The 21458-nt window shown below is 35.8% G+C and overlaps 1 protein-coding gene and 1 non-coding gene across 2 annotated transcripts; both read right to left on the bottom strand.

Annotated features, from left to right (window-relative positions):
- Positions 1–557: 557 nt before the first annotated feature.
- On the bottom strand, positions 558–664 carry LOC141593837 (small nucleolar RNA R71). The gene has a single exon (XR_012521897.1). It is a non-coding gene; the product is annotated as a small nucleolar RNA R71 (small nucleolar RNA).
- A 9240-nt stretch (positions 665–9904) lies between these two features.
- Positions 9905–15705, bottom strand: LOC141592329 (putative serine/threonine-protein kinase PBL8). Its single transcript, XM_074412942.1, has 6 exons — positions 15237–15705; positions 14756–15135; positions 14515–14650; positions 12964–13100; positions 11575–11698; positions 9905–10644 (listed from the first exon to the last, which is right to left on the bottom strand). Exons 1-6 carry the CDS (start codon positions 15286–15288, stop codon positions 10130–10132), a joined length of 1344 nt encoding a protein of 447 aa, XP_074269043.1. The 5' UTR covers positions 15289–15705; the 3' UTR covers positions 9905–10129.
- Between the last annotated feature and the right edge of the window lie 5753 nt (positions 15706–21458).

The raw sequence follows: 21458 nt of genomic DNA, 5'->3' as shown, positions 1-21458 counted from the left end.
CTTGTTACCCATTGATCTTAAAATTGAAAGAACTTTGACCAACAATAGAAGACTTGCTAGAAATACTTTGAGAGGTATTGGTGAGATTGTGGACATTCAACCAAATAATATTGAGTTTATCAACCCTTTTGCAAGAGAAGGGGAGGATAACCCAACACAAAACCAACCACAAAATCAACCCAAAATGCCAAAATTTTCATCACATTCCGTACCAACCAAGGAGAACCTACCAAATGGTACTCCTACCCCCACCACATCTAACCGGTAATTTCATTGCAAAATCCGCATTTATACAACTAGTTGAGAGAAGTCAATTTGGGGGGATGCCTAGTGAAGACCCTCATTCTCATATGGAGACTTTTTGTGACTATTGTGATGCGATTTCTCAAACCGGAGTTACTCAAAACCAAATTAGATGGGTCTTATTTCCTTTTTCTTTGATTGGTTCCGCGAAACAATGGTTGAAAAGCCTAGATAAGGCTACTCTTGGTATTGACTCTTGGAAGAAATTGGCACTTGCTTTCTACAAGAAATTCTATCCTCCGGAGAAGACTAACATGTTGAGAGCCCAAATCACCGGGTTCAAACAAAGGGATGAGGAATCTTTGTATGAAGCATGGGAGAGATTCAAGGATACTTGTCGATCTTGTCCACACCATGGACTTAGCGAGTGGTTCCTTGTACAACAATTTTGGAATGGTCTATATGAAGACTCCCGAAACATTCTCAATATAGGGTCAAATGGTATGTTTAGCGAAGTTGATGACAATCAAACATGGAACAAGATTGAAGAAATGGCGTTCCATAACTCACAATATAGTAGACCTCGGAAGGCTACTAGAGGAGGAAAGCATGAGGTGGACTCTATTACTCAATTGGGTGCTCAACTTAGTGCTCACATTGACACCATTAATTTGAAGTTTTAGAAGGTTATGGCTAAACTAGAAGAGGCCTCCAAATCACCTAAGCAACATGTTAATGTTATGGTAGCATCATCTCCAAGCGGAGTATATGAGAGTTGTGGAACTTTGAAACATGACCAAAGTGAATGTAGGGGAACAAGTGAACAAGTGAATGCTTTCCAAGCATACAAGAGTGGTACCCCTTATTCCAACTATTACAATGAAAACACCAAATTTCACCCCAACCTCTCATACAAAAGCCAAAATGTTCAAAACCCTCAAACAAAATACACCCCACCTCCAATGAGAAACAAAGCTCAAAGACCCTTTTACAATCAAAACCAAAGTTATCAAAATTAACCTCCATACAATAAAACAAATGACCAAGGTTTTGATGTTCAAAAACCGGTCCTCCAAATGCAAAAGAACCAACAAGAATTTTTCACTCAAATGCAAAAGGATAGTCAAGCAAAAGACATCACCATCAACAACATACTAGCTCACACGAAGATGTTGGAAACCCAAATGTCTCAATTAGCATCTTCTAGTTCACAGAGACAAAAGGGGCAATTACCACCTCAAGGTAATCCCCCAAGACATGAGTCGATGAGTGCCATCCATTTGAGGAGTGGTACAAGGTATGAAGGGCCGAAGAGGCCCGTTGATGAAGATGTTGTGAATGCTAGTGACAAGGAAAGAGTTGAAGACTCTAAGAAATAAGAAGAACCCACCACCATTCAAGAAGTTTCAAAGGAGAATGAAGAGAAGACTAAGGAGAAAGAGCCTATTGTGATTCAACTTCCATTTCCAAGTCGTCAAGCTAAGCCTAAGTTTGATGAACAACTTGGGAAGTTTATGGAGGTTGTGAAAAACTTGGAAGTCTCAATTCCATTTACGGAATTGATCAATCACGTTCCGGCCTATGCGAATTACATGAAAGATATTCTTACAAAGAAGAAATCCATCCGGAAGCTTGAGAATATTGCTTTCACTAAGGTGAGTAGTGCCATCCTACAAGGAAGTTCACCTCCAAAACTAAAGGATCCGGGAAGTTTCTCTATTCCATGCACCATTGGCAATACTACAATCAACAAAGCTATATGTGACCTTGGGGCAAGTGTGAGTGTCATGCCATATTCGGTGTGCAAAAGGTTAGGAATGGGAGAGCTCAAGTGCACTAATATCACACTTCAAATGGCGGATCGATCAACGAAGACACCTTTATGAGTATGGGAGGATGTGCCGGTAAAAATTGGCAAGTTCTTCATCCCGGTGGACTTTATTATTGTTGACATGGAGGAAGACTCCAACATTTCTATTATTTTAGGAAGATCTTTCTTACACACCGCGGGAGCGGTGATTTACGTGAAACATGGAGAGCTCACACTCGAAGTGGGAGATGAAACAATCACTTTTAATCTTGACAAGACAATGAGAGCTCCCCGATTACATGAGCCATGTTTCATGATTGATCATTATTGCCGAGAAAGTGATAGGAAGAAGTTGGCATCTCAATGCAAGGAACAAGTTATGGGTAAAGAATCACCACCCATGTGGGAGAAGAAAATAGGTAATCTCCAAGATGCTCCACCCAAAGAGCAAGAATGTTTCGACAAGAATGAGAGCTTGAATAGCTCACCACCACTCATGACAAGAGAAGAGGAAGGTCTCATTGGCCATAATGACAAGAAGAAAGAAGAGTTGTTCTCATCAACTCATGATACTATTGGGGGACAAGTAGATGAAGTATGCGGTATTTGGGATAATGAGTTTGAAGGGTTATTCAATCCTTATATTGGTAATGTTATGACCCAAGACTACAATGAAGAACAACATGTGCAAAGGTCTATTGAGGATCTTTATCATAACAATGAACAAGCCTTCGATTACTTCTTCAAGGTGTTGAGCAACATCAACAACACCTTGGCTATGCCCCCTTGACATCTCATACATGGATGAGAGTTTGGTGGAGTCCTCCCTAAACCACCATTTGTAAATATTCTAACCCCTTAACTTGCATTTTACTTATTGTACTGCATTTTTGTCAATTTTGGATTTTTATGCTTTGATCAAGATTTTCATTTTGAGAGAAAGTGAGGGAGGGACTTATATGTTTATTGATGTGTAGTATTTTGACATAGTGTGGGGATAGCAATTGCCTAGGCTATCCAAGCCTTCGTAGTGCCCCCACAATGAAGACCAAAGGAATGAAGAGTAAATGACTCGGGTTATGAAATACCCACGGGTGGAACTGAATCCGTGAGGTACAAGGACAATCCGAGCGGCCCGACAGCAATCCGCTCGTCCTGGAAGAAAATCTGAGCGTCCTGCGAAGTAGACGCTCATACTGAGAGAGCTGAAGAGGTAAATTTTTGTCTGACTGAAGATCCGGGCGTCTTCGTATAGAATCCGCTCGTCTCAGCCAAGACGCTCGTCTCACTGAGGATCCGCTCGTCCTGCTGCTATTAAAATTTGGGATTTCTCCCTGACAAAGAATCCGAGCATCCTCAGAATAATCCGCTCGTCTCCCTTCAGAAAGACGCTCGTCTCCTGCTGAAGACGCTCGTCTCAGCACGGGCTCTCTTTTCTGAAATAAGCTGACAGAGAATCCGAGCGTCCCGACCCAAAGACGCTCGTCTCCCCTGCTGAATTCAAAAAATAGCGGGATTAAAACCCCTCTTTCCCATTTCATTTTACTCATTCAAAACACAAACATATCTCCAAAACCCTCAAAACCCTCAATCCCTCCATCCATAAAAATCAATTTTCTCAACCAAATTCACCCAAATTAATTCCAAACTCCCTCAAAACTCAAACAAATCACTCCTTGTCAACAACAAGCAATTAAAACACCAAAACCCTCCAAGTTTGAATCGATTTTCTAGGGTACAAAGGCAAAATTCGAATTTCCTAAATCGATTTGGGTCTTATTGAAACTTGAGGAATTCAAGCAAATCTTTTGGTGTTACTACATACAAGGAGAAGATGGCTAAGACAAAAGGTGGAAACAAGGCACTTTCAAAGAAGAATCTCTCAAAAAGGCAACAAGCTCTTCAAGCTTCCAAAGCTTTGGCTTTGGTGGTTCAAAGTGCAAGGATGGAAATTCAAGAGACTACTTCTCCTATGGTGGAAACTACTACTTCTACTCCGATTGTTGAGCAACTACATGATTATTTGGAGGTAATTTTCACATCTGATGCTCATAGGAAGAAATTTGTATCCCTTGCTAAGAAATCTATTTTACCCACCAAGTTTATATGCCAAGAGACCTTGACCAAATTGGGTGTCTTTGAACAAACCAAGAATTTCTTCGAGTCCATGAGATTGCTTACTTTGTTTAATATGCAAGAGTTGACCTATTCATCCCTCACCTTGGAGTTTTTAAGCTCATTGAAAGTTACGAAGGTGGAGACTCGAACAAACATTGAATTCCGCCTTGAGAATGTTGATAGGAAAATGTCTTTTGGCGAATTTGGTAAAGTTTTTGGCCTTAGCAATGACTCCACCTATGTGAAGAAACCCGTAACAAAATATGATCCCGCTCCTTTATGGAAGGCTATTACCGGAAGAAAGTTTACGTCTTACCATGATTGTCGTGCCCTTTATGTCCATCATCCGGGCATAAGGGTGTGGCACAAGGTTACTGGGCATACTTTGATTGCTAGAAAGGGAACAAACCACTTCACCGAATTTGATTTTATCTATCTCGAGTCGACCTTGAATGTTGGTAGAGAGTTCACCACAAAGTACAATATTCTTCAACTCTTAATTGAGAGGTGGCTCAATATCGATCATGGCAAGGAAGGTACGGCCTTCATTGTTAATGGGGGATTGGTAACTTGGTTGGCAAAACACTTCAACCGGGATTTCAACAAAGATGACGCTTATAAACCGGTTAAGGGAGGCCATATCATTGATCTAGCCACTATGGTTCAAAAATTCAAATGGCTCAAGAACGACACTCTTGACAACAAATTAGAGTGGTTAACAAAAGATGCCAAGTCCTTCACTTTACCGAACAAAATTTGCCGACTCAATGTCCATAGGCCACACTACCTTCTCCCACTCTCCGAGGAAGCCGAGTACATTATACAACACCAAAGGGAGGACATTGCCGAGCCCTCCTCCTCTATTATCACTCCACCCTACCCATTCACCTACCATGAGTTTCAACCCGAAAATGTTAAGGCGGGGAATAACTACTTAACTCTTTTGATGCAACAAATGCACAAGCAAGCCCATGAGGATAGAGTCGACGCATATAGAGCACAATATCCGCCTCTCTTACATCTAGCTAAGCATGGAGTTCTTGACCCATCTTGTCCTTTGCCTAGTTGGGCGGATAGGGAAGTCTTCTTTCCTAGTGCTTCTAGGGGTGCTAGCTTGGGTGAAGAGGAGGTTGTTGTTCAGAGTGGTGGAAAAGAAGGTGAAGTAAATGACGAGAATGAAGAAGGTGAAGAAGAAGAGGGTAGTAAGGAAGAAGAAGGAAGTTCAAGTAAAAGTGGTGAAACCTTCGGATCTATGGAGGTTGATGAAGCTTCTAGTGAAAAAGTTGGTGGTGATGATGGAGATGGGAGTGATGTCGCCATGGGCGATGATTGAGGATTAGCAAGCTCTTGGGAGGATGCCACAATACTTTGTGAGTCTCCTACACCTACTTTAGGCTTTGTTTATTTCTCTTGTTTTTCGTATAATTTTTATCTTGATCATGATTTTGAGTCCTAGAATCATTTAGAGGACTTACACCTCGGTCCCATTGAGGTGTTTCTTTTATTGTTCCCACCATGTAAAATCCAAAATGACAATTGTAGTTTCATGCATAGCATCCTTATGCATGAACTCCCCCAATTTTTGACATTAGAAATAATGTCTATTTTGGTTTGGGGAAGTTTATGCATATGCATTGGGAGTTAATTTAAATTGTGCTCTCCAACCAAACAAAAACTAATGCATCATATAATATTGTGTAGTTGCATTCACTTTTGTATATACATCATATAGTTTGCATTTAGTCTAGAAATCATGCATTTCATATAGCTTGCATAATTTCCTATCGTATTGATCATTGAGGACAATGCCCATACTAGTGTGGGGATGGAAAATTCTAACATGACTTTTAAAAACAAAAATGATAAAAATTGAAAAATTTTGAAAAATACAAAAACATGTCTTTTTATTTCATAATCATAAAAACCATAAAAATTTGAAAAATCCAAAAACATGTTCATTTTCTTTATAGTGTAGTCTTGTATATATTGTGTTTGTTCATCCTTTTTCACATTGATCGACTACGCCACATCCGAGACATGAGGATATTGAAGACCGCATGGTATGATCTTTCCAATCTCCTTTTTCCTCTTTATGTTAATGACTATGTGGCTTTATTTTGATTGATGCGGTACAAACAATGTGATTATAGGATTGCATTTAGTATTATTTGGCATACTAATTGGTAGAATCATATGCATTAGGAGGTATAAATGTTAGTTGCATCATGGCATATAGTTGCATTTAGGAAAAATTTTGTGAAAACATCTATTTGGGAAGCTTGACAAGTGTATATAAGGCCCTTGTAGATACTTTTTCTTCTTAATACTTTGCTTGTTAGAATACTTGTAAAACACCCTAGGATGTGTCATGCTAGTATCCTTTGACCCATGGATTAAGGCCTAGTCAAGAGTACCTTGTGGTGTGATAACTCCTTGGTTACCGTTTATTCCAAGGTGACCCTTGAAATCATGCAACCATCATCCATGTTCTACCACATTTTGTCATCAAAGGGAATCGGCACAAAAATTGTTCAAAATTTGAGTTCAAAATCAAAATGAAAAGCCAATAAAGTTTGCAATTGTATCAAAAGAAAAGAGGAGTAACAAAAATGAAAACTCCTATGCTTCAAATATAAGCACCCTCACTACAAATGGAGTGACTTTGAAAATGTTCAAAAGAAATGCAAGAAAAAGTTGAAAAATTGTCAAGTGTTGAAAAATGCCAAACATCAAAGAAATGGCAAAGAAATGTTCTCAAAATGTCAAATGCCACAAATTGGGGGGGAAAACAACAACAAAAAGCAAACTTCCATATGAAACTCAAGTTCTATTGATCCCTTTTCCATCGTATCCACTTTTGTGCATGGTAGAGAGGGGACGACACTTCTTCTTGTCTAGGCAAGAAGGGGAATTCCGCGATCCTCCAGTGTTTCTAACACCATAAGGAGTCTACTCATGTCAAAAGCATTTAACAATTGAGGACAAAGGTACCCTAGCTGGACACAACTTGGAGGTGATTTATTGGTATCCTTCTAAGCTTAGTAGTTTGAAGAAACCGTGTCTATAATGGAATGTGTACCCTTAGATTACTTCCCCTTTAGATAATTTCTGCCACTTAGATGAGGAAAGTGGCTATTCATTTTTTTAGATACATCCATTACTTGTTTTGTGTGCTTTAATGCTTGGATGTATCGCAATTTTGGCAAGCCCCACCTTGCCTTGCAAGAAGGCATCATACCTCATGGTTGTCTTGTTGTAAGTTGAAGGGGCGGAGTGAGGCCCGCTAATTGTCTCACATCGGCTATATTAGTAGGTTAGTTTGAATAAGGGTCCTAGTCTTTGTCACCTCTTTACTCGGGACGAGCAAAGGTTCGGTTTGGGGATATTTGATGTGACTCGTATTTGAGCACATTTAGTCCCCGAATTAGCCTCGTTCCTATGCTTTATAGTGCATAATTGGGTCATTTACTATCTTTAGTTTCCCATTTTGCATATTCTTTGAGGTTTTGTTAACTTGGTAGGAGAGGAGTGCAAACCTTGCATTTTCATGGCGAAATGGAGCTAAATTGATCGCATTCAATGACCAAAGCATCAAAGGGAAGACGATACTAGAAGGCCTATGTAGATAATAAAGTAGATTGAGCAATGATGAAAGGATCCTTGCATCCTCAACAAGATCCCCGCGGATTGTTGAGGAAAGAAGAAAAGAGAAGTGCCTGTCTCACAATCCGAGCGAATTGCAGCCAATCCGAGCGTCTCCCTGCCCACAAATCCGAGTGTCCCGATGCCAAGACGCTCATCTTGAAGCCAAGCAATCCGAGCGTCTCTCCCATGATCCGCTCGGATCCCCCTTACAGACTCCACCGTGCCAGCTTCCTAGACGCTCGGGACGATCATATCTTCGTGGGACTAGCAAAACGGAGATGCGCTTCTCCTTGGAGATGAGCATTTCCTCAACTTTTCTTAAGGGTCTTAATAGTCATTTAAGCCCTTAGTAACCCTAATCTTTGTACCTAATCTTTAGTATAAATACCCCTTTGAACTACTTAGTTTATTATCAAGTTGTAATACAATCTTACTCATTCCTTAATCTTGTAATCAACTTTTAATCTAGTCTTAATACAAATCTCATTTCTTAATCTTTCCTTAATTTCTCTATTGTTCATCATTTATTTTGGGTAATTAGAAGATTATTTGGGTTTATTGGGAGATTGACAACCTTCCATCAATCATCAAGTATTTCTATTATTCTTTGCATTATTATTGTGGAATCTCCATAGGTATAATTCTCTTAATCCTTGCTTTAATTATTGCTAATTATTTTCATTCATTCATCATGTTTTGCCTTGTTAATGTGATTGACAACTTTGTTAACATGTTAAATTTGATAATAAGTGAGTAGTTTCTTTAGCTAGGGTTAATGGGTAATTAGGGGAAACCAACACGGGGAAAGATTCATACTTAATCTAATATGTTTTCATAATTAATTTGCTTGCTTGTTGTAATTCCAACTTATGCACATGTTATGTTTGATGAAATGCGAGCCTATGAATCCTTGCATTTTTTTACCCATCACTTACCTTTTCAATGAGACTTGTAAGACATAAACCAACTCGAGTCTCATTAGACCATGCATATAGTTGGATAGGAAGGATTAAGTCGACTTGTAGGTGTTGTACAATCTAATCGATTCGGCTCCGGGACCCAAACCTTCTTAGGGATTGTAAGATATACACTAACTCGATCCCATCACAACAATAATTGCTTGCTTATAATTTGAGAACATGTTTGTATGATCAACTCCATGAATCCCCTATGAACCCATAACGCCCTAGTGCTTTTAATCAATTGTTTACATCTCAGTTTAATCATCTTGCTTATTTTCATTACTTTATTTACATTGTTGATTAGTTTAGTTGATCTCCTATCTCAACCCAAATTGTGACACCCTTAGACACAACCAATTGTAATTGAAAATCCTACATCAATACCCGTCCCTTGGGATCCGACCTTTACTTACCTCTTTACTAAGAGTAGAGTAGTTTGTGAAGTTATAAATATTGTTTTGGTCAAGGTAACTTTTGACGATGAGTAACAAAACCGACGAACCAGAGGTGCATTAGTTGATAGTATTCCTAGTTAATTCAAACTATGGAGTATTTTGAGAATGACCATAATAATTCAGAGTATTCCCATTAAATAACCCTATTTTTTAAAGGGTATTTTAATCAAAAGTAAATAAAAGATTGAGAAAGAGTGTATATTTAAAGGTCAAAATATAATCATTAAAAACAAACATCTCATCTTAATTTCTAACACTAATACCAGATTTTTTGCTCAAGTTATAGAGCATTAAAGGTTCAGACAGACTTCAGAGTGAATTTGAGTCCGGAATGAGCATCTTAGCACCAGTCAAGGTCAATAATATATTTTTGGTTGCCAGAAAAGAACCAACGTATTCTATCTTCTAATGGGCTGCAACATGTATATGCTCCTAGCTTTCGCAAGTTCTGCCGTTAGTTTCTTGCTGATCGTGTTTCCTACTAAGTATGCCTGTAACCCAGAATACGTTTAGTGAATGGAAATTTGTAAAACATGTCTCGCTTATCGAGTTTCTCCATCATAGCACTTCTAGATATCGACAAACTAGATATGTAACCAAAGTTCTTAAGGTGAAAGATGAGAGTCTCTGGATTCTGGAAGAAAATACTTGAGTTGGGCTATGTAAGTGCAAAAAAAAAGGATAATATCATTCCACCAACTATTAACCTACAAGAAGACGTTAAAGATTTTGACACAAAGTTACAAGCAAGCATATGAACAGAAAACATACCAAAGAAGCACACCAGCATGAATTCACTACAGCCATCTCAGAACAGTTAAAACTGAAGGAAAGGAGCAAAAAACCTAAGAAGCGTGTTAGGCAGCCATTACGTCAAGTATAGAAACAAACAGTAGTCATCTCACTCGGCAAGGTGCTGGACCACTCGGAGAACAGTTCGGATTGGGAGACCTACAATTTCCAGCAGCTCTGACATTGCCGACAAACCTCTGATGTGTCGAGTAATGTGGTATTCCCCTCACAGCGAATTGCCCATCACGTGTATGCCTTAAGTTGGGCATTGTTAGCGATGAGGACATAGAAGTCATTTCAGATGCAGCATCACCGGAGCTTTGTAAAGGTTCCAAGGTCTCGACCACATCACTCATTAAGGGTCTAGCCTTGGGGTTTTGGCTCAGACAATAGTATGCTAAGCTACAGGCTTTCTGAGCGGCCCGTATTGAGTACTGGTTCTCCAATCTAGGGTCTATTATTTGCAAGATTTTTCGCTTATCATTGAGTTTGGGCCGGGCCCAATCCACCAAGTTTTGCTCTCGGCTTGGTCTGGTCTTGTCAACAGACCTTCTTCCGGTCAAAAGCTCAAGAAGGACAACTCCGAAGCTGTAAACATCGCTCCTGGCTGTGAGATGGCCTGATTAAATATACATGCCAGTTAGAATACTACAAGATTGGCTTAGACAGCAGTCATGTCAACCCATATTAAAGTGCAGGCCTTTACTAAACAAATCTCTCATCTAAGTACCCTTGATATTTGATACTCACTCCATCAAATTTTTATTTGTCCACATTTGACTTTAATGGTCAAGTTATATTAATCTTGACTGATAATTAATCAAAATCTGATATAGTTATACCTTCTTTAAAATAATATGAAATCAATTAAGTTCTACATATATTAAGGGTTACCAGTTAAAGTTGGCATCGGCTGACAACCAAAGTCAAGTGAGTGCCATCATGGAAAAAAAAGATAATAATAACATCAGAGCCTTTAATCCCAACATGACCTGGGGTCAGCTAACCTAAATCATCATTCAAATCCGATAAGGCTTGAATCAACAATATGGTCAAAGCCAAGTTAAAAAAATAAATAAATAAATAAATAAAAATAAAGTAAAGATGAACGAAGCAAGTTGTGAAAATAAAGAAAGGTAATAAAATTGTGAAAACCAAAACTTAAAGCATCAAAATAGCTTTGTTAAAAACAAAAAAAAGAAGTATACAGAACTCAAACTACATCTTCAACATGCCTCCACAATGCCCTCTCTTTTGCCAGATTCTCACTAATCCCCGAAACATCCATATCGTTTTCAACCAACTTTATTCATGTTTGTTTCGGCCTTCCCCTTTCCCTAACAATATTACCCATTCCCATTTCTCAATCCTCCTAACCGCTGCCTCAGGTGCTCTCCGTTGCACATGGCCAAACCACCTTAAACGATTTTCCCTCGACTTATTTTCAATGGATGCAACACCTACTGTATTCCAGACCACCTCATTCCTTAAAAGACAAGGACTGCAATATTTGTTTATCAAGATTACTTGACTTTAGTGCCATACATACCAGTCATTACATACTCGGGTGCAGCATATCCATAGGTACCCATAACACGAGTTGATACGTGGGTTTCGTCACCTTGTGGTCCAGCTTTTGCAAGTCCAAAATCTGAAAGCTTTGCCGTGTAATCCTGAAGAGAAAAAAGAAGCACAAACTTGACAGTCATATATAATTTCTCGTATAACGAAGGCAATAAAGGCATGTAATTGATATGAAATAGCTGAGCGTTTATATTCTATTGTCAGCCATCCATATAATAGTCTAACAGGTTGTACTCCCATTCATGTTATTTTCTGTGAGCATTGGAATCAAAAAGTCAAAAGTCATGCCTTCCACTCCCTCATTCCCAAAATCTTTCTAATTCCTTTACCTTTTTCTCTATATGTTAGTTTCTTTTGTCTCGACTATTTTCTCTTGATAAAATTTCTTCTGAGGAAAAGAATACATTATAGAAAAAACAAACTGCTACAGATAAATATACGAAATGTAAATTTTCTTTTTACTTGTTGCTGGAATTTGTAGTTGAGATTAATTATTGTTAAAATGTCATTAGTTTGCTTGTAGCCTCGGCTATAACCTCAGACAAAGAATGCGTAAGAGTCCTTCCTCAAGGCCGGGGAGAGAGATTCAGTGGTGGGGGATGGCTCTCGAGGGTGGGAGTGGTGTTCGACAGGTTGTGAGAGGTTTTCTACAGGGAGAGATAGGTGATTTCGTGGTGTAGGGGGGAATTTGCAGTGATTTGGGGTTGAGTGTTATACGGATCCTGCATGAAGTGGTGCTCGGGTGAGTGGGGTGGAGGCTAGGGTGGTTGCCTAAGTGGGAGCATAGAAGGGAGATGAGAGGGGTTTGGGTGATAGGGAAGATAATGAGTAATAAGTCTACTAGGAAACTGGTCCAAAAGCAAACGAACAAGTCAGAGAGATATCTGACATAAAAATTAAGCAAGTCTATGCCGAACTAAGCAATGCAACCAAATCAAACAAAAACTCAAGTTCAACATTTTCATTTTGTAGACGTCACTTAATAATATATTATGTTCTTTCTAACACTGTCTGAGTGTCTGGCATGAAACATCCCTTCGGATTAAAGTCTATCCTATAATAAATAGATCTCCTTACATCCCAAATTTATCGTCTACATTTGACTTAAGTGGCCCATGTTGATTTGACCCTTTTTTCTCAAAATATACAATCGTTAAAGCATTTTAAAAATAATAATGGGAAATTACTTTTTTTTTTTATAAATAAAAATAAATAAATTATACATTTCATGTCTAAATTTATTTGGAGAATAAATAATCAAAGTTCAAATGGGTTGACTACCAAGGTCAAAAGGGGACAATAAATGCAGGATGGAAGGTGGAAATTATAAAACAGCCAAGGTATGGGAACGTACGGAGTCCAAAAGTATGTTAGATGTCTTGAAGTCTCGATAAATAACAGGCCTTTCAGCATTGTGAAGAAAGGCAAGTCCTTTAGCTGCTCCAAGGGCAATCATCATCCTTGTTGACCAAGGCAATGGAATGGCAGCCTCTGCATATCCCACAAAATGCGATAACAAGTTGAGCTAATGTACAGAAATACAAATGCAGCAAATATACAGCAATAACAGTCAGTGTAATGTTGTTCAGATTTTCAATAATTAATTTCTGATCACAGAAGGCCAAAGAAATTAGTCATCTATACATTACTGGTCAAAATATTTTACCTAAGCAAAGACATTAATCATAATCTCTTAGGTAAATTAATTCTGCATCAGAGATTCATAGATGGTGCAAATAATAACATACAATCAAAACATGAAAGAGGAGTTTGCCAATTGACAGTTTCGGAGGAAAGTGCAAATGAGAACAAATTGGCAAGTTCAGCACACTGAAGTAATTAGCAAAAAATTCACCTCGAATATGGAACATTAAGCTACTAAAGCACATATAAGGAAAAAAACCATGAAACTCGAAAAGAATAGTTGAGCAATTAAGAATAAGGGAGTGAATAAAAGCAGTTGCAAACTCAATTTGTCACATCTATAATCTGTCAAGGAAAAGTTAACCTCATGCATATGAGACGTGTAAGAGAATAACACAAAAGCCTGCTGAACTAAAACGCATTCAGAAAGGACACAACGAGCACAGATCATGGCAATGCCTTATCGACTGAAAATTTAATAAGCATTGCTTTTAGAAGAGATGATAAGAACACCTTACTAATGGGACTAGCCGACCTACTAATCACTTCAATTGAACAATCGTGTCTCTTAAACAAACCCAACAGCCATCTACAAATTTAACAATCATGTCTCTTAATCATTAGCTTCGATGATCCTGATAGGATTAGGCTAGGCAACTTGGATACCATAGGTAATTAGGAAGTTTGTGGGTCAGTAGAATAGAGACTTCAGAGGCACTTATTAAAAATGAAGATTCTAGATCAAATCTATTTTTGTCATTAATTTGAGTCAACTAACCATGTCTCCCACAAGACCATGTGTAGAAATGGACTTTTGGCAAATAGCTGTTCTTCATATAAATGTTAACCGCGTCTGACTTGGCAAATAGACTGATTTTATGAGTGCGGACGACAACGTCCCTCCAGTGGGGAAAAACCCGATGTGGAAATTACAATTTTTGAGTAAACTTTCTAGCTTGAATGTCTTATAATCCGTCATTTAAAGTACTCTGTGAGATTGTAGAAGAATGTACACTCCTCGAGATTTTGATTGGTGAAGTCTTTATTTAAGTGACATTACCCTATCAACAGCATTCCTATGTGTTTTACCTCCATAATCACAGGGGTAGGTGATCGATCCTGTTATTATTAATGATAGTCACTCAAACTCTAAGCTGATAACACTGGTTCAAGTATTCAACATATTTTCAAACATGGTAGTACTAAAAGAAGAACAATCAAATGATTAAATGTGTAAACCAATGAAATAACAAACACATACTTCGAAATAAGTGATTCTCAAGGCTGCCACGAAACATGAACTCGTAAACAAGCAATCTATGGTCATCCTCACAGCAATAACCAATCAACTTGACCAGATTCGGATGCCTAAGCTGACCAAGAAAATTCACCTCCGTCTGTTTCAACATTTCAGAAGCAAAAGAGCAAGTCAAGGAACAAGAACAGGTAACAAATTAACCAATATTATATCGAAAAAAAGGAAAGAGTTATAGGGTACATACAAGCCATTCGCGGTGGCCTTGAAGGCCTTCTTTATTAAGAACTTTAACAGCAACAGGAAGAGATTTAAGGCCAACCCGGACATTCTCATCTATGTAACCCTTGTAAACAGTTCCAAAACCGCCTTCACCAAGAATGTAGTCAGAGCGAAAACTCTTGGTAATAGTCTCAAGTTCATAAAGAGTAAAAGCAATAAGATCAGTGTACAATCCGACATTCTTTCTAGAATCTTCGAGAGAGGCAGCTCGAGGGGTGGAAGTGGGGTCACTCAGATCTGAAATATTCCTATAATGATGCTTGCCAACATTTCTGCTAGTACTACCAGTACTACTACTGCTACCTGCTACTGATTGCAGTGATGTTAACACATGAAGCTGCTGAACTGCATTGGAATCATACAATTAATTAATGTATATTATAAAAAGCAGTCTGCGGAGGACGGGATGTCGGGATCTAAAGGAGTTAGATCTAAAGTGAACTGACCTTGAGCATGAGAGACGACAGCAGACTCTTCTCTAGTACCACAGTTACCCATTTTAGGGAGGGAGAAAGTGAGAGATATTCAAAGCGTAAAAAAAGAATAGAATAATTAAAATTATAGTTGAGATATGTTAGTTTGTTGGTTTGTTGGTGTCATTGTTGATGGTTATGACTGATGATTGATGATTCATGATTTATGATTTATGATTGATGATGAGGGTGGTCTCTTTAATCAATCAACCAATTGGAAACTTTGGTATCATTCATTTATCTTTGGGAGTATCCCCACCCAAATAAATATATATAATTATAAATAAATAAAAAAGAAATGAAATCCACAAAATTGAAGTCACTACTCTGCCCACTTTTTTATCTGGGAATTATTACTTGCAATTGTGTTGTTTGTGGTTTCTTCTCAACTTCATTTCGCTGCATTCTTTCTTTCTTTCTTTTAACATCCATTACTCTTTGCACCGAAGATATCTTCGTCTAGTGGTTAAGACGGAGGTATCCTGGACAATAGGTCCCCGAGTTCGATTCCCCCTCCCCCTATTGTAATGCGACTAAGTGCGCGCTTCGTTGAAAAAAAAAAACATCCATTACTCTTTGCTTAAGTTACTAATCACTACCATCTTATTATAGTTAATGTAATGTAATTAAATGTAATATTCTCAAGTAATAATAGAATAATATTCTCAAGTAATAATAGAATAATAATAAAAGATAAGATTCTACCAATTAAATTCTTTCATCGGTCATCGGAGAGCTACTCCTAGTCAACAAAAACAAACCTCCGTTCATATTCACCTCTATTAAAATTTAGTATGGAGCCGTCTTAAATAAAATTAGCGGGGGATACTTAAATTGAAACGTCTTAAATAAAACTAGTATAGAGCCCGTGCGAATGCACGGTATTTTAAATTGTTATGTGTAGAGAACTTAATAATTAGAGCTAATAATAATAATACAATGAACTTTGAATTTTATTTTTAATTATCTACAACTGTCAATGTGTAAAAATACTAAGACTTAAAATAGAATGAATTTTAAATTGTTACTCGGAATAAGTTTATGATTTAAAAAATAAGAATGTTAGTTTAATTACAAAAACTTATGCTTATTTTTATGTTTGAAGCATATAACTATTTTTGTAATTTTTGTTACAATATACGGAGTAACAATTTAAACGGATAAAAATTTTAAAGAATATAAAAGTGAAAAGCGCACACTAATTTTAATAATATGAGTAAAATTTGCACACGTTTTAAATATAAAATTTACGACATTTAAGATACATATATTGGACCAATGAGATAATAATGAATAAAATACATTTGACCCAACTATAAAAGCTGCGGTGTTTGGTAAGATACTATGACTCAAAAAAGCCATATATTAGGTCCAATATATATCTAGATAAAGTTAGGCCCAATTTCTAGTTAAAAGCATTTAGGCGGAAAAATTTTCAGTTTTCTTATTCTTTTAATATAAGAGGGATTAGCGGGGGATACTTAAGCACCCAATTAACTTGACTCATTCACAGCTCAAATCATTTAAGACGAAAAAAGGACATTCCTAAACCCCTAAAATCCTCACCCATTCTACTCACCCTTATCTGGAAAATTCCATGCCTAATTGCCTACCTACAAATCCTATCTTCTGTTAGTTTAAGACCCTCATTATACACTTCTAATGTCGTAAAATTACTAGTTAATTTTATAAAAAAAAAATGGTCTTAATACATGCATGCAAGCAAAAATAAGATTAAGGAAGAAATTTCCTTACAATGGTAATTTGGCTATAAATGGGCACAACAAAAGACTCCTTCTTTTGTTGTTCTTGTGCTAAAAATGGATGAACCTCCTAAACCCTTAATTACCAAAATAGGTAATCTCTTTCAAGTAGCACCCAAGATTAAGCCCAAAGATTACTAGAATTATTAACTAGATAATAATAGTAATTTCCCTTGTTTTATTATGTAATATTATTACTCTAATAATATTAGTTAATCATATCATATCATATCATATATCATATATTATATTAAAGCAGAAACCATCTGCCATGTGTCATTGGCAGATGGCTTCTGCCACGTGTCATTTGCAAATTAAGTATTCCATTTTCGTATAATCAGCCTAACAATTTCCATATTTGAAAGATTTTTAGAAAATTTTCCAAAACAAGATGAGTATCTTTTCGAAAATCTATCCTTTTAAACTCATTATCATATATTACCTATAAATCAAAAAAGAATCTTTCCTAAAATCCTTAAAATCATGTGCAAAGATGATCATATAACTTGGTCAAATATTATAACTTTGATTATAATTATCCTTTTCGGTGAATCAATATTAAAATTTATTTACATTAGAAGAAATTAAAATACAGGTAATTTTGAAGATAGAGTATGTTTGATGAGTAGGATGAAGCATTAAGAGTTGATGATAATTATGAAAAACCGAGTCATCCGTTAATACTTAATAGTGCCGCTTTCATCTTTTATTCTGTAGGATTTTTGGTAATTTAAATACTTTTCCTAATTTTAAAACTTTTCTTCTTTGTTTTTACAAAAAATATTATTTCATCAATTATAATTTTGATAGATTTGAAGACGATTTTATTTGTTGAGAAAACGATTAAACGTTCTGTATTAGTTATATCATTCTAAAATCACATATTGTAGAATAAGACGGTTTCACATATATGACGTCTTTTTATCTAAGAAAACAATAATTTAATGCTATTAATGAATAAATATGTGCTTTTTATATAATGACAATCACATTGTAGGTCCGTTTTACACAGTAATTGTGGAAAAACCTTATATATAACATCATTATTTATGGAATGATTACTTTTTGAGAGGTTATATTCTATAAAAAATTTGTTACTATTAATAAATATATTATATAGATAATTAGACATTGAACAACATTTTACGAAGATATAAAAGTATTGCTGCAATGCTACTTGGTGGCACAAAAAAAGAATATATTTTTTAATTTCATATATATTAATGTGTATCTTTAATGCATACGTTCAAAAAGCATTTTTATTATTTATAGAAAACATATTTCAGTAAAATGATACTATTTCATTCCACTTTTAATGTCTTACTTTCTATTTTGACAAAAATGAAGAGACTTGGGTAAAATAACAGTTCTATCCTTTAATTAAAATGAACGGAGACAATGTCATTTTGACCAAGGGAGTGAACCAGTGGTAGTTACAGTTTTATGAATAAGATTGGTTGTTAGTCCATTTAACATACTAAATTTAAAAATGATGCAATTAACTTGGGTTAAATTTTAGAGTATGAATAAGATTGGTTGTTAATCCATTTAACATACTAAATTTAAAAATGAGACAATTAATTTGGATTAAATTTTGGAAAAAACAAGAAAATGAAATGGAAGAGTAATTACTCAAAAATATTACCAAGACAAACGTATAGCAAAAAAATGAGTCATTTTCGCAACTTAGGAAGCTTGAACCTTAAGAGAATATCATTCAGTCACTTACGGGGTACGAGGTAACTAATCATGAGACTATTACAGCAAAGAATGGAAAAATAGCTAATTAAAGTTGTGAAATAGCTAACTAACCGACCAGTAAGAAATTGATTAATTTTGTTACAAATACAAATTTGTTTGTTTGTGTCAAAATATAAACGACGAAAATAGAATTGAGGTAGATGGGAAAAAAAATGGTTTACGACTGGTGAAGAAAATACTAAAACCTAAGAATAAATATTTTTAGCATATAAAGAGTTTTGGCCAATTAAATTTGAGTTTGGTCAATTTAGATGCTTAGTTTGTAAATTTAAGCATATCATTATTTCACACCTAATATATGAACATGCATTAACATTTGAGAAATTCTTAGGTACACCGGGTGTACCACGTCATTGTACACCCTACCCAATAAGAATATTAGAATTACCCACACTTTCCATAAATAATAAAACAAAATCTAAGAAGAATATGAATAAAGGCTTATCATTGGTTAGGGTGTACGATAATTTTGTACACCCGGTGTACCCAAGAATTTTTCTTAACATTTTAATAACATTGTGTACCAAAAAAAAATATTTTAATAACATTTATCTAATTAAGTCCATAATATATATAAAGTCATGAGCAATAGACAATATAGAGTTCTCAAAAAATCAATTTAGATATTTAATATTATTTTCAATTTATAAAAGTTGGAGTAACTTTAAAAAATTACCTAACAACTAACGCATAATATTATGACATTGTAAGAAAATGAGTAAATAAGTTGTTAGCAAAAAAATGCTTTATCCATTTTAATTTTATTGTTCAAATCACTCATTTTAAATTATCTCAAATTAACAATGTTGAGAGACAAGTGTTAACAATAACATGACTCAATAAACAAAAAAATAAAAAATAAAAAAAAATAGTATTTTGCGACTTGAAAGGCGCATGAATAATGAGCGGTGTTGATGGTGGGAGGTCGTGATAGGGGACGGGTCGCGATGAGTGGGTAATGAACGGGGTGAGAAGTCGCATAAGGTTAGTAGAACTATAGAAGGGTTAGGGATCACGCATGAGGGTAGGGCCGAGATGGTGGTTATGCTGGATGAGGTACGAGACGTACGGGGATGGTGAAGGGCAAGATGGAGTAGTATAGTGGTGTTGGGGGGGGGGGGGGAGGTGTTGAGATAGGGGTTGAGATAGACGTCGGGTCCGAGGTGTTAGGTGTGGTCACCACTGCGGTGAAGGGTCTGTTGGTGAATCTCGAGGTAATCGATCAGTGATAGTGAACGCAAGCTGCTTTCACATGTTCAGGCGATTGTGGGTGGGGGAGAAAATGACAGATAAAGTAGAGAATTGAGAGGATAACAAATAATAGGGGTAATATGATATAAAAAAACGTACAACAATGAATACAATTAAATGTATATTGCCTAAATTAACAGGTTATAAAATATCCAATAACTTTATATCTACTTTTTAGATTTTACCTTTCATATGTTAAAAACTTGAGAAAAAAAAAAAACAGGGTACTTCGATTAAAATTAAGCAACATTAACTTATTAAAACTATGTGGATAGTCAAAGCGAACTATTCTTAAAATTTAGTTATTTACTAAATCAAAAAATACATAAATTTTTACTTTTAATAATACTTTTTATTACTACCCGTGCAGTGCACGGGTTTAAAGACTAGTTGGTAGTTACTATGCTATGCTAATGATTTGATTGCTTAAAATATTTTATATTAAGTTGAAAATGAATGCATACGACATATGGTACGAGTTTTAGTTTCGGTGACTCGTTGACCACTGAGCACTTAAAATAATATTTTATATGGTAATATTTTTGCGAATTTTTACTTAGATGGAGTTTAGGCCATGTTTCCCCTTGTAATTTCATTCGGGTTGGAGTAAATCACCATCTGAAAATAAAACACACATTAATTATCTGTCTGATGTTTAATTTGATTTCTCAACTAAACATCCAAAACAACTTACAAATGAAACAAAACATAAAAATAAGGCTGAATGATATAGTACCTCATGCTCGAATATAATATTCAAAATTTAAAGATTATCACAGTTTTAATTAGTGGAAAAAATTAGTTCTCAATCCTATTAGCATGTTGTACCAAAAAAATTCTATTAACATGGATAATCGCTAAAGTACATTATAATCTACTATCCATGCGTTTAAAAACTTTAAAGATAGGTCTTATAGCCCATAATGATACTATAATGGATTTGCATTAGACTAATATATTGAAAAATTGATATAGTTGATACACTGAGACTAACATTTATTAAACTTCGTAGTTATGCTACTATCAAAATATGAATTTAAATAATCAAAAGATTGAGAAGATAAATGAGTTAGTAAATCCTTTTGAAGATTACACGAAAAGGTGATTGACGTATCATCTACAATTGCATTAAAAAATACCATAAAACTAATATCCCGTGCATTGCACGGGAACCAAAACTAGTATTATACTAAAGCAACAACCGGCTACCTCATCTTACGCCACGTGTCACAACACCTTTAAATGCCACGTGGCATACTCTCTAATTAAAAAAAATTATATAAAAGATGTGCAATCACGTAAACATGAAAAAAAAACATGAAGTTTGCTAATTTTAAGTTGATTTGGGCCCAATTTTAGGAGATATTTTCGGTATAATATTTTAACAAATCAACATAAAAAAAATTTAGGAGATATTTTC

Source organism: Silene latifolia, chromosome 7 (assembly GCF_048544455.1).
Source record: "Silene latifolia isolate original U9 population chromosome 7, ASM4854445v1, whole genome shotgun sequence".
Lineage (NCBI taxonomy): Eukaryota > Viridiplantae > Streptophyta > Magnoliopsida > Caryophyllales > Caryophyllaceae > Silene > Silene latifolia.
The sequence above is the reverse complement of the archived record's forward strand: the minus strand, read 5'-3'. Positions and strand labels throughout refer to the sequence as shown.

Coding starts and splice junctions, on each gene's coding strand:
- LOC141592329 (XM_074412942.1), bottom strand. CDS start 15,288: ATGGGTAACTGTGGTACTAGAGAAGAGTCTGCTGTCGTCTCTCATGCT. Junction 15,136..15,236: donor TGTCGTCTCTCATGCTCAAG/GTCAGTTCACTT, acceptor ATTCCAATGCAG/TTCAGCAGCTTCATGTGTTA. Junction 10,645..11,574: donor ACCCGAGTATGTAATGACTG/GTATGTATGGCA, acceptor ATATTTAATCAG/GCCATCTCACAGCCAGGAGC.